Source organism: Mytilus trossulus, chromosome 9 (assembly GCF_036588685.1).
Source record: "Mytilus trossulus isolate FHL-02 chromosome 9, PNRI_Mtr1.1.1.hap1, whole genome shotgun sequence".
Taxonomy (NCBI): Eukaryota; Metazoa; Mollusca; class Bivalvia; order Mytilida; family Mytilidae; genus Mytilus; species Mytilus trossulus.
In genome coordinates this window covers 4,317,454-4,330,038 of record NC_086381.1, presented here as the reverse complement: position 1 = coordinate 4,330,038, position 12,585 = coordinate 4,317,454, and the positions used below count along the sequence as shown (strand labels likewise).

The 12,585-nt window shown below is 30.9% G+C and overlaps 1 protein-coding gene across 5 annotated transcripts in view; it reads right to left on the bottom strand.

The window, feature by feature from the left end:
- Nucleotides 1–12,585, bottom strand: part of LOC134684996 (uncharacterized) — a 60,205-nt gene that overhangs the window by 30,122 nt on the left and 17,498 nt on the right. For all 5 annotated transcript variants that reach the window (XM_063544324.1, XM_063544325.1, XM_063544326.1 and 2 more), the window contains 2 exons: nucleotides 5,510–5,542; nucleotides 526–620 (listed from right to left, as the gene is read on the bottom strand). In XM_063544324.1, the coding sequence (XP_063400394.1) occupies nucleotides 526–620; nucleotides 5,510–5,542 (128 nt within the window). The remainder of the gene's footprint in view (nucleotides 1–525; nucleotides 621–5,509; nucleotides 5,543–12,585) is intronic.

Here is a 12,585-nt window from a genome sequence, read left to right as displayed (position 1 = left end):
GACCAGAAAACAAAATGCCCCTCTACTATCGTAGGTGGGGCATAAAAAGACTCAATCACCTAATCTTTGGGAGTAAGGTGTAGTCTGACATGTGATATATTTCTATAATTTTTTAGCTATTTTCACAGGTGTGAGAAAAATATTTCCCCTCACTATTGAAAAATCTGTTTCACGGCAAATGATTGGTTGAAATTTTCTTGTGACGTTAAATTTTCTTGTTTTCTTCTGAATTCTTTATTGTAACGTCATATAAAAAGGCAACCATGTCTGATGACATCACATCAAAAGTACACAACTTTCCTCAAATCTTTGAAAAGGAAGGATAAATATCATAAGAGAAACAGATTCCACCATAGTAGCTCGTGTATGACGATATTTTTCCACTCTCAAAAGTTAAATTTTAATTATTTAAAAAGCTCTGCAAGCCTAGCGCTTTAAATATTTAAATTTAGCTGTCCCCAGTAGAGAAATATTGTAATAAACTTGTTGCAGTTGTTGATTATATATATATATAGATATACAAACCTATCATTCAGTAGGAGGTCGGATGTGAAGGTATTTGGTACAAATGAATTCACTAGTGCACACAGAACACGACTGTCCACTAAATCATCTACTTTCTGAAAGATTAATATATGTATTTAAAAATAATCCAACTTGTAATAACCATCACCTTTTTACACAAAGTATTTTCTATTTAAGCCTTGAAGTAGAAATTGATGGGTTTTTTTATCATTTGTGTTTTTAAGTTGTTGTTTCAATGACATAGACCTGGGAACAGTATATCTAATGGGAAATGAATCTGATAGGCTTTTCAGTATAAAATTGATGAAATCTCATACTCCCCGAGACTTCTGAGATTTACAGATTTTGGTAGCGTCTGACTGAAATAATATCGGAACTGCTCTATAAATTAACCACATAACTCTAATGATAAATAAATACAAGTTTTATCATAAAGTAAATATATTTTGTCATATAAAATTACCAAAATAAGTTGATTTATTGAATGTAAAGTGATTCATAATTGTTTGGAAATTTGAGAATCATCGTGGGAATCGCCACCATTTTTTTATTATCCTGTTTACATTCTGTATCATTCTGTAATGAAATGAATGCAATTTTAACAAATTTGAAGTGACAGAATACAAGATTTATACTCTTGCATCACTATAAAACTAGTTTGAATGACATTTTATTGACATTATCAGAAGTTATTAGGATTATAGCAAGTCCGTATTTTACACATGTCCGTTTCCGTATCGAATCTTTATTACATATGACCCTACGATAAAGGTCTTTTCATCATATACATGAGACAGTTATCATATTACTAAATATAACATATGTGTTGTCTTCAAGTACATAAGTTTAGACTTTCTCCAAATGATTCATTGATTTTATTCTTATAGTTTGTAAAAAAAATTTAAAAAAATCTGATTTTCTCCTAATCCTACACTACAGTCGGAAACCAGGTTGAAATAGAACAAAAGAATCAAAGCTTTTTATTAGAGAAGGCGATAAATGTTTACTGTTTTGTTTACTATAGTGACAAAATTTTTAAAAGTTAATAGAAACAAACAAAATTGCAATTTTCTTCTCAATTACGGGGTGTGTTATTTGAAAAACACCATTTGCATAAGTTTTCAATTTATCTAGTACATAGTAAAGCAGAACAATTAGATATCAAGTCGACGACATGGGTATCTTCTAGTTGGATGAAAAAAATGCATAACCTCCGATTTAAAAAAAAAAAATACCACGGACGAAAAACGTATTTACACTTTTGGTATTTAGCTGTATTTTGCCTCCGAATGACCTTATATCACCTCCGAATGACCTTTTGACGTCAAGCAACAATCACTTTTAAGTTGTGACGTCATATGTTTTAAATTATGATGTCAAAGTTTACGGGAACCTGTGTGATGTTATGTAATGGCGGACAAATTTGCATACAAGTGTAAATACGTCTATTAGTTCAGTAATTTTCGTGTCTGCCCTTCCATTATGTGACTGAAGAAAATAATAAAAAAAAAATGGTAACAATTGTATCGAAAAGAGAAAACCGAGTGCACCTTTTTATGTAAGGGCGTGTTTGAGTTGAGTATTTTGTCTTGATATCGTACAAAGTAAGAATATTTCATCCATCGTCTTGCTTCAGATTCTGTCATTTTTATATATTAAAGCTACAGGTTGACTTTATAGCACAAAAAGATCACAGTACTAAAGGATGAAATATATGGTTCAAGTGAAATACCTATTTAATGAGTCACAAGAAGAGAGAAGGTGTGTTCAAATAGCTATTTTTTTACTGAAAGTACTTGACGACAGTCTTTCAAGTTGGATGATGAAAATGCATATCTTCGAAAAATTCTATTTTAAGTGTGTAATAACTAGAGTTTATAGTCTTCATACACTAAAAAGATCTAGTCTGCCCTTCCACGAAATATTTAATTAGAATTTTTTTAAATGTATAACCGATCAGACAATAGTTTTAAGGGCATACGATACAGTTTTGATCCTGTATTTACAAGTTCGTGAAAATTTGCATATAGGCTATTTTTTACCTGATTAAATCAAATATGTAATAAAAAATACACCTTCATGTGCTACTTTTTGAGTAAAATGAGGTCGAAATTTTGTATATTTGCTCATAATTCAAATTTGTGGCCGTAATTTCTTTTTCGAAAGAAAGACATAACTTTTTTGTTATAAAAGATAAACACAAATTGTTTTTTGTTAAATAATCAATAATTTCTGTATTTTATAAGTATCATAAACAATTATGCATTTTGTATTCAGAAATAACTGATACTTATCAAATGTTCATGAATTGAGGAAAATACATCATTTTTTGCTGCATGTTTATCAAAATTTAAAAAAAGTCCTCTATTTAAAGTTTTATAAAATTTGGGTCACATTATCTCCCTGCAAAATGAAACAAATTGCTGTTTTGAAAAATAGGGGTCCATGAACTCGTTTTCAAATTAAATCATTTTGAATGATAAAAATCAGTCGAAAAATGCCTCTTTTCCCAATATGTCACAGTTTGATGTCGCGAAAATAACATTTTACGTTAGCAACGTTATTACCTCCCCTTTAACTGTATCGTATGCCCTTAAGTTGAATCAATGCAGACAAGATTATTAACTGATGCTCATTAGCTAGTTGATACATTTGTCTTTAAAAAATACAACTGACATATAAGGATCGTATTGGTGCAATGGGGATAAATTTATCGGTTTCCAAGAGCAAAATTGGTAGCGCGTCATCCCTACAATGGCTTCCGTTTCTACGATTGTGAAAATGAACTGGCGTAATGGGAAGATAATTTTGACCAAGTAGGATCCTGACTGTATATCGCAATTTTGTTTATGATATGAAATTTTCTAGTTATAGAGGAAAAGATGACAGGATTCAGGAACTGATAATCTGTCATGCAAAAACAACTGAAGTGTTTCTTTTTATTATTTAAACATTTTCTAATGCATGAAATTTTATATATTCACAACTCAATCATGATAACTTTGAAGTAAAGTATTACTTTTTTTTTAAATTGTATCAATAATCCAATTTTTTGAGACATTTCAGCCATTGGCCTTCTTCAGTTCTTTATTTTTCCTCACAACTACAATTATATAAAGTATGTTCCCTATTGGAATTCTGAAAACAAGGATAAAGTATTACTGTGAATTCAAAAATTATTGCGTGCAATTATCATTGCAATTTTGTCATTTTGGACTTAAATGCGATTTTAATTTTTACAATATTGAGAAAATCCTGTTTAATTCATATAAACAATTTCAAAATGGGAGTTTAAATTATTGCTTTTATAACCCTCTTGCATTTTTAACAATAATAAACATGGCGATAATTTCTGAATTTCCAGTATTCTATACACATGGAAAAAAGTATTGCAACACCTTGTTTTTTTAAAATTTGAAAAATCAGCCTATTTTTTTGAATGAAACATAATAAAATATGTGTATAATATTATTGAAACATAGTTTATGATAACATTGGCATTGAAACGAACAACAAAAAATGTTTGAAAAAAAATAATTTATATAACCACAATTTTAATACCAAAATGGAGTGTTTTTTGTACAAAAAAATGCATTTTACAACTTTTACTGTAGTCCGACATTTCAAAATTAATCCTGAGATGACTGTTCATATCATGGTTGATCGTTATACGCCAAAGAATTAGTACTTTGTGCACAGCCTCCATTCAAACGGATAACCGCATCTAAACGTCTTCTGATTCCTGTCATAAATGGACTAATTTGTTGCTAAGGTAGCAGCAACCATTTCTGATGAGGGCATTGTTTATTTCATGATGTGTTTGAACTGGGGTGTCCTTTCGCGCACTTTCCGCCCAATAGTGTCCCAAATATGCTCGATATGGTTGAAATTTCCGGGCAACGATCGTGCCAAGGAAGATGAACCGAATTCCGTCTGAACATTGAATCTTCCTCCACGATGCTAATTTCCAACTTTGGCTAGCTCTGCACTACATTGGATACTGAAAACTGTGTGTCTGTTCGTTAGCAAAGGTGTCTGAAATGGTCTTATCGCACTATCACTAGTAGCGATGAGTCGATCTCGAACAGTTCTTGTTAAAAAGCTCCTGTATGGCCACCACTCAGAGTCTCTCTTTTTAGGATTGTCCTGTATGCAATGGGTTTCCTTCTGACCAACCTTCATTATGCTTGATTTTCCTCAGCAAATGGTATAGGGGGTCTTCATTATCTCGGAATGTCTTTAACATCGTTTATTGCCCGATTTATTCTCAAAACGACTTATAGTGAAATGGTGATGACCAACAATACGTGCAGTTTTTACAACAACATCCCTGCTTCCATTATGCTGATAATCTGCCATCTGGCTGCAGTTAAGGGTTGTCAAGGACCCATTATAAGGTGTGAATCACATAACTTTAAAAATTTGGTTATTTAAGGTGGTACCTAACACTACAGGGAGATAACTCTGTAAAGTCAGCAAAACGTTTTAATTACGTTGTGTTGTAAGAGGAATATTAAGCTTCTCAATGATCAAAATTGGTGTTTGTCAAACTGCTATATAACCAGTGTAATTTTTCTGACAAAACGGTTGGTTCAAAATTTTTGATTTTTTTTATATTTTTGTTAAAGGGTCAAAGTAAGTACTTTGACAAAATTTTATTAAAAATAAACGAGCCAAATTAATTTTAGGGCAAGTGTTGGGTACCACCTTAAAGGGTTGAAAACAAAGAGGATAAAAACAACTGTTTTGCTGTTTATGGGTACAGTAGCTGCATGTGCAGATAAAAAATTATCGAGTTGATATTTATTGATTAAACTCAGGTGATACTTAAATAATGTTTAACTAGTTATATTTTACCAAATTATATCCCCAAAAAATGAAAAGTTTTTTTTTTTATTTCAATTTCAATTTGGTGTTGCAATACTTTTTTCCAACTGTATATATTATGCTGTGTTGCAGTGAATAAATTTTAAAGATAACTTACATAGGCATAAAGGCTTCTACCATCCCTTGTTGTCTGAAATAAAGAATTCAGTCAAAATTATGATTTATAACATATAGGATTCACGAAATTATCAACAAGTGCTCTTTTTTACTTATATCTCACAAAATTTTGACAAAAGAGAGCAAAAGCATAAAACCTGTATCGCTTATTGCCTTCAAATTTGTGTGATGAGTAGGTGTGTAAAATACCCTTTTTGGACTGAAATAAACTCTTTTACTCCAAGATTAAAAAGTGTTTCAAGTTGATTCATGATGTGAGAGAGGGTTAACTGTAGCAATAAATATAATTAGGTCAAGAAAAAGAGATATGGGTGAAAGTTGAATATCAAAAAATCATCACAAACATTACATGGTAAAAATGGACATAGGAATTTCCAAGGGGGGGGGGGGGGGGCTCGTTGTACTCAAAAACTTGACTTTAACAGTCACAATTTGAACAGAACATTGACTTTAACAGTCCTTATTTTTTTATTATGTGTTTTCATTGGGGGGGTTTGTCCGAACCCCGGAACCCCCCTGGCTACTGGTATGGTGTGTATTTTGTATTGTAATTATATATATATAATATATGAATATCTTTATGTCTATATACAATGTAAAACTTTTTTTTATATGAATGTATGTTAACACAAGTTATCAAAATAAAATTATTATTTCTTTATTTGAAAACCCCATAATTGTCCCATGAAATATACTGTTCATAACTTGATAAATGATAAAAGATTAAATCCTAAAGTTTAAATTTTATCATGTTGTTATCTTTGAAAATAATAGGTCAAACACTTAATCAGACAGGGCAGTTGTCTCACATTACAGTTTGAATTATTTATTTCAAGTGAGAAAAAATGGCTTTTTCTGCTTCTGTTAAAAGATCCCAGGACATAGTAGTTTGTGGATTATGTGAAAAAGACACAAAAGTAAAAGTTAAGTGTATGGACTGTGATCTGTACTTATGTCAAACATGTAAAGACAAAGGACATGCTAAGTTCAAGAATGCAGATTTACACGATGTTGTGGACTTAAATGACATTCACTCACATGAAGCGAAATTCAAACCAGTCAGATGTAGAGAACATGCCAAACAATATTCCTGTATGTACTGCTTAACATGTGAACAACTAGTTTGTCCAATTTGTATATCAAAAACTCATCACAAACATGACATGGGAGAAATGGAAACTTTTTTCAAAAATAAATTTACACAAGTACAGGGATTCCGTCAAAAGGTAGAAAACCAAATGGATGAAGTATTGGAAAAGTTAAACTTACTGCAAGTTACTAAAGAGGAGGATGAAAGTCTTATCAAGGAACTTCAAGAGATTGAGGAAAGTTTTGAAAGAAAAGATAATGTAAAGTTTATTGGTGGCACAAGCAATCTCCAAAAAGATATGGAAAAATTCAACAAATCTATTTCAATTTTCGAAAAACTTCTGGAAAACATTCCAAAATCAGTTGTGAAAGACATTACATTTAAAAAGAAGGGAAAATACAAAACCTCTCATCTTTATTATCTTATCAGTATTACCAGTGATGAATATGGCAAGCTGTGGATAGCAGATACTGACCAATGTATAAAACAACTGGAAATAACAGATGGTGTAAATGCAGTAAATTCATATAAAATTGAAGGAGACATAAATGAAATAAGATGTTTAAATAAAAACAAAATTTATTTCACAAGTTCTACACGAATTTTGTGTCTTATTAGAAAGAACACTATCAAAATGCTGAAAGACTTCACTCCAAATAAAGTTTTCACCATTCATATATCAAAAGGTGATGAAATTATTGTGGGAATGGATCTACATGAAACAGAAAGATCTGATGACCAGCCAGTCATAATAAGACTAGACTTTGATGGGAAGATCATTCAGGTTTATAAAAATACACGTGGACAATTGCTAACGAGAGACATTGTTCAATGCTGTACAACCTTCAAGGATGGGACTATTTGTTATCTAGACAACCCTTTGTTTGCTGAAAATACTTTTGGAGGTGTAGTCCATATTGACAAAAATGGAATAATTCAGTGGAAGTATATAGGGAATCCTTTTATTGATTGTGAAGATCAGCCTTTTTCCCCTATTGAAGTCATAACCACTCCATCAAACAATCTCATAATTTCTGATAAGTTTGTAGGTGCTCTGCATATTCTGACTTCTAAAGGAACACTGCTAACATTTCTAGACTTAAAATCCATTGGAATTTATACACCAAGTGTAATGACAATGGACATACATGGGACCTTATGGATCAAAAGCAGAGAAAAGGAAATTCAATTCCTTAATGCTGTCAAATGTTCTGGATTGTAAAGACATTTGTATGAAAAAGTTTAAAATACTGTGAAAGTATTTTTATTTCTTCAATGTTTTTGTTGGATTCCATTTTCAAGATTTTTGAGGATGTTTTTTTTTTTTAAATAATATACATGTATGATGATGAAGTGTTTATTTTTATCTCCCTGTAGTTTTCATATAAAACTAGAGGCCCTAAAGAGCCTGTGTAGCTCACCTTGGTCATTGTGCATATTGAACATAGGACACACATTAATATAGACAAGAACAGAATGCATGATAACATTCTCTGTTTTGGTGATGTGAAGTGTTTGTAGATCTTACTTAGCTTCTTCTTCTTTGTATAAAAGACCTATTGGTGACTTTTTGTTGTTGTCTGTTTTATGGTTGGGTGGTTGTTTTCATTATTGCTATCCTTTTATGAGATTGAAAATCTCTCTTCAGACTTTCTTTTCTAATCATCATACTACTACTAATCTTTTAACCTCTGATTCATTTTCACAAGGTTGTAAGGTACTACTTTTAAAAAAGTATTTCATTGGAAACATTATCAGTTCTATAAACAGAAATTTATCATTTGTCAGAAATTATATACTATTACATGATAATCACATTCCATACTTTGTGAATCACAAAAAGGGGAGCTCAAGTTTGCTATGCAATAGAGAAATGCACCACCAACACTACAAATGAGGAATCAATTTGTGTGTCAGTTATATGATAGCCATCACTATTTTTTTGGAGTATTGTGACAAATGACAACTTATAAATGCAACTGGTATCTCAGAATTGATGTGTTTCTGACAGACTTATAATTATAATTCCCATATCTCAAAGGGGACAATCCAAATGTTTTATATAACTGTAAAGTATTTGCTATAAATATTTAGGAAAATATATCTTTGTAAAAAAAAAAAAACTGTCAGAAATAGTGACCTTTCCCAAAATCATTCCCTTTTCCCTTAAATACAACAGTGAAATGAACATGTGCAGGAACAAAAACTGTCACTTTTTTTTTATATCAAATAAATAAAAAGCATTGTACATCTATGAAAAATGTTAGTCAAGGATTCGTCATTATTTGAGCATATAAGACAGAAATTTTTACAAGAAAGCAACTGATAATTTGCAGAAGATTTTTGTTACAAGACTTTTTAAAAAATTTGAGAAGAAAAGGCAGAGGAAATATAGTGAGATAAAAATTAAAGAGCTTTTAAGTTATTACTCGGGAATGACAGTTTCTTAGTGCATCTCCAAAGCCAAGAAATACAAGTTTGGGCAGTATAAAAAATGCATGCTTCAAGTTTCTATAATGCATGTACTGTGGTTTCATTATTATTCCTGAGGTACCATTTTTTGTGAATATTGGTGTCTATTTAGGTTTACCTTCTGAGGATGGAAAACAATAGTAGTAATAATAAGAGCTTTATGTCAAAAAGTTTGAGATGAATAGATTTTTAAAAGTGTTATTGTCACAATTCTTCATAAAAAAGTCAAAGTTTCACAACTCCAGTAAAGATGGCTAATTCAAAATAATGGTAAACTATTGTTAACTACACATGATGACAAATATTACCATTAAAACTGGAGAGGTTTCTGTAAAAGAGTCTCAGATGATTATTGTTCATAAAGTGTAGCTGTTCTTTGCTCCAGCAAATGACTTACCTCCTGTTACAATTGTCAAATCAAACTTAACGATTGAGCATGCTCATCAAAATATGACAACAGATAATTCTTGCTAGTACAAAAGATTCATGTCAATAGTCAATTAGTATTTATGGTTTTCAGACAAGACTCAAACAGAACCTTTATAAATAATGTGTGAGTCAATTAGATGGTCATGAATTCAGCAGCTACTTGTTTGATTTTATAATATTTTTATAAATGTTCAGATGTCATACGGGTGAAAAACTATTAATTATGGAGTTGCTATTGCTTATATGGGGTATGTAGAAATGTATACACAGTATTTGTATATGTAATCTGTATTGAAATACAATTTATATGTACATGTAGATCTTTATGTCTCTCTTATGCTTTTTCACTATACATATATGTTAACTCAAGCTTACAAAATTCAACTATCACTGGTTAAGACCTCAATTTTTAGAAAGTTCTGTTAATGCCCTTTTAAACATATTGTTCATAACTATATGGTCTTTTAATTGATTAAAGATTAAATCCTAAATTTCAAATTTTTGTATTTGTCTTTGAAAATGATAGGTCAAGCGCTCATTCAGAAAGGGAAATTGTATTCTATTACAAAGTTCATTTAAACTATTTATTTAAGAAAGAAAAATGGCTTATTCTGCTTCTGTTAAAAGATCCCAGGACATTATAATTTGTGGATTATGTGAAAAAGACACAAAAGTTAAAGTCAAGTGTATGGACTGTAATCTTTACTTATGTCAAACATGTAAAGTCAAAGGACATGCTAAGTTCAAGAATGCGGATTTACACAATGTTGTGGCCTTGAAGGACATTCATTTACATAAAGCTAAATCGGAATTCAAACCAGTCCAATGTAAAGAACATGTAAAACAATACTCCTGCATTTACTGTTTAACATGTGAACAACTGGTTTGCCCAATTTGTATAGCAAAAACTCACCAAAAACATGATATGGTGGAAATTGAAACTATCTGTGAAAAGAAACTTACAGAAGTACAGGCATTCCGTCAAAAGGTAGAAAACCAAATGGATGAAGTATTGGAAAAGTTAGGCTTACTGCAAGAAAGTAAAAAACAGGATGAAAATTTTATCAAGGATCTTCAAATGATTGAGGAAAGTTATGAAAAAAAAGATACTGAAAAGTTTATTGATGGCACAAGCAATCTCCAAAGGATTATGGAAAAATTTAACAATTCTATTTCAGTTTTCAAAAAAGTGCATGAAGGCATTCCAATAGCTAAATCAATTGTTAAAAACATCAAATTTGAGAAGATTGGCAAATATGAAACCTCTATTCCATTAATAATTAGCATTACAAGTGATGAAGATGGCAAGCTGTGGATAGCAGATACTGACCAATGTATAAAACAACTGGAAATAACAGATGGCGTAAAAGCAGTATATTCATATACAATTGAAGGAGAAATAAATGAAATAAGATGTTTAAATAAAAACAAAATTTATTTCACAAGTTCTACACGAATTTTGTGTCTTATTAGAAAGAACACTATCAAAATGCTGAAAGACTTCACTCCAAATAAAGTTTTCACCATTCATATATCAAAAGGTGATGAAATTATTGTGGGAATGGATCTACGTGAAACGGAAAGATCTGACAACCCACCAGTCATAATAAGACCAGACTTTGATGGGAAGATCATTCGGATTTATAAAAATCAAAATAGACAATTGTTAACAACAGACATTGTACGATGCTGTACAACCTTAAACGATGGAACTATTTGTTATCTAGACTCTCCTTATTCTGATTGGAAGCCTGGATATGTTGTCCATATAGACGAAAATGGAATAATTCAGTGGAAGTATAGAGGGAACACTTTTATCAATTCTAAAGATCAGCCTTTTTCCCCAGTTGAAGTTTTAACCACAAAGTCAAACAATCTCATAATTTCTGATAAGTATGAAAATGTTCTGCACATTCTGACTTCTGAAGGAACACTGTTGACAATTCTAGACTTAAAATCTAGAGGAATTAATACACCAAGTGTAATGACAATAGACATACATGAGAACTTATGGATCAAAAGCAAAGAAAAAGGAATTCAATTCCTAAATGCTGTCAAATGTTCTGGATTATAAAGACATTTGTATGAAAAAGTTTAAAATACTGTGAAAGTACTTTTATTTGTTCAATTTTTTTTGTTGGGTTCCAATTTTCAAGATTTTCGAGGATATCTTTTTTAAAAATAATATTCATGTATGATGATGAAGTGTTCATTCTTATCTCCTTGTAGTTTTCATTTAAAACTAGATAGGCTGTGTCGCTCACCTTGGTCATTTTCATATTGAACATTATAGACAAGAACAGAATTTTGGACAAAATTCTTGGTGAATTGTGAAGTGTTTGTAGATCTTACTTCTTCTTTGTATAAGCTTCCTATAGACAGGAACACCTCTAATAATATTAGAGTTTAAATAAGGGTAATTTTGTGTGGAATTTTAATTTTAATTTTATATAACTATGTACAGCACACTATGTGGATGGTTTTTAGTACATATTTTGTTGTTGTTGTGACTTTCAGGTTGCACTTTGTAAATACGGCTGTTTCTTAAAACATACCTCTTTTGGGGAGAACTTGAATATTCATAGAAAATTAAGTTTGTTTACATACTGGTTCCCAGTTATGCTCTCTATGTTCCATATCACAGAGACAGAACTTGGGAATGTTACCAGTAAATAAACATGTGCATATTGTTTACATTGAAATCTGTGGTACTACTTTCATTTGCCAGAGGGGTAGTTAAGAAAATTTGTGTTAGTTTAAACTCTGAGAAGTTCAGGGCATATAAATGTTGAAATATGCCGCTCAGACCTATATTTTGACTTTTGAAAAAAATTGTGGTGCATATGAACTTTCAATTCTAAGATAAGATTTTTTTCAAAACTTCATAGTAAAAGTGGTACAGTTTTAGCTGTAAAAGGAGTTCCTATGGGAAATTGAATTGTCAATATTTACAGGATTGCAACCTTTAAAGTTATTTATACAGATATTGCTTTTAACTTGTTTATTATCATAAGCTTATCTTATTTACATGTGTGTGTATTATGCATGTCAATGACAATAAAATT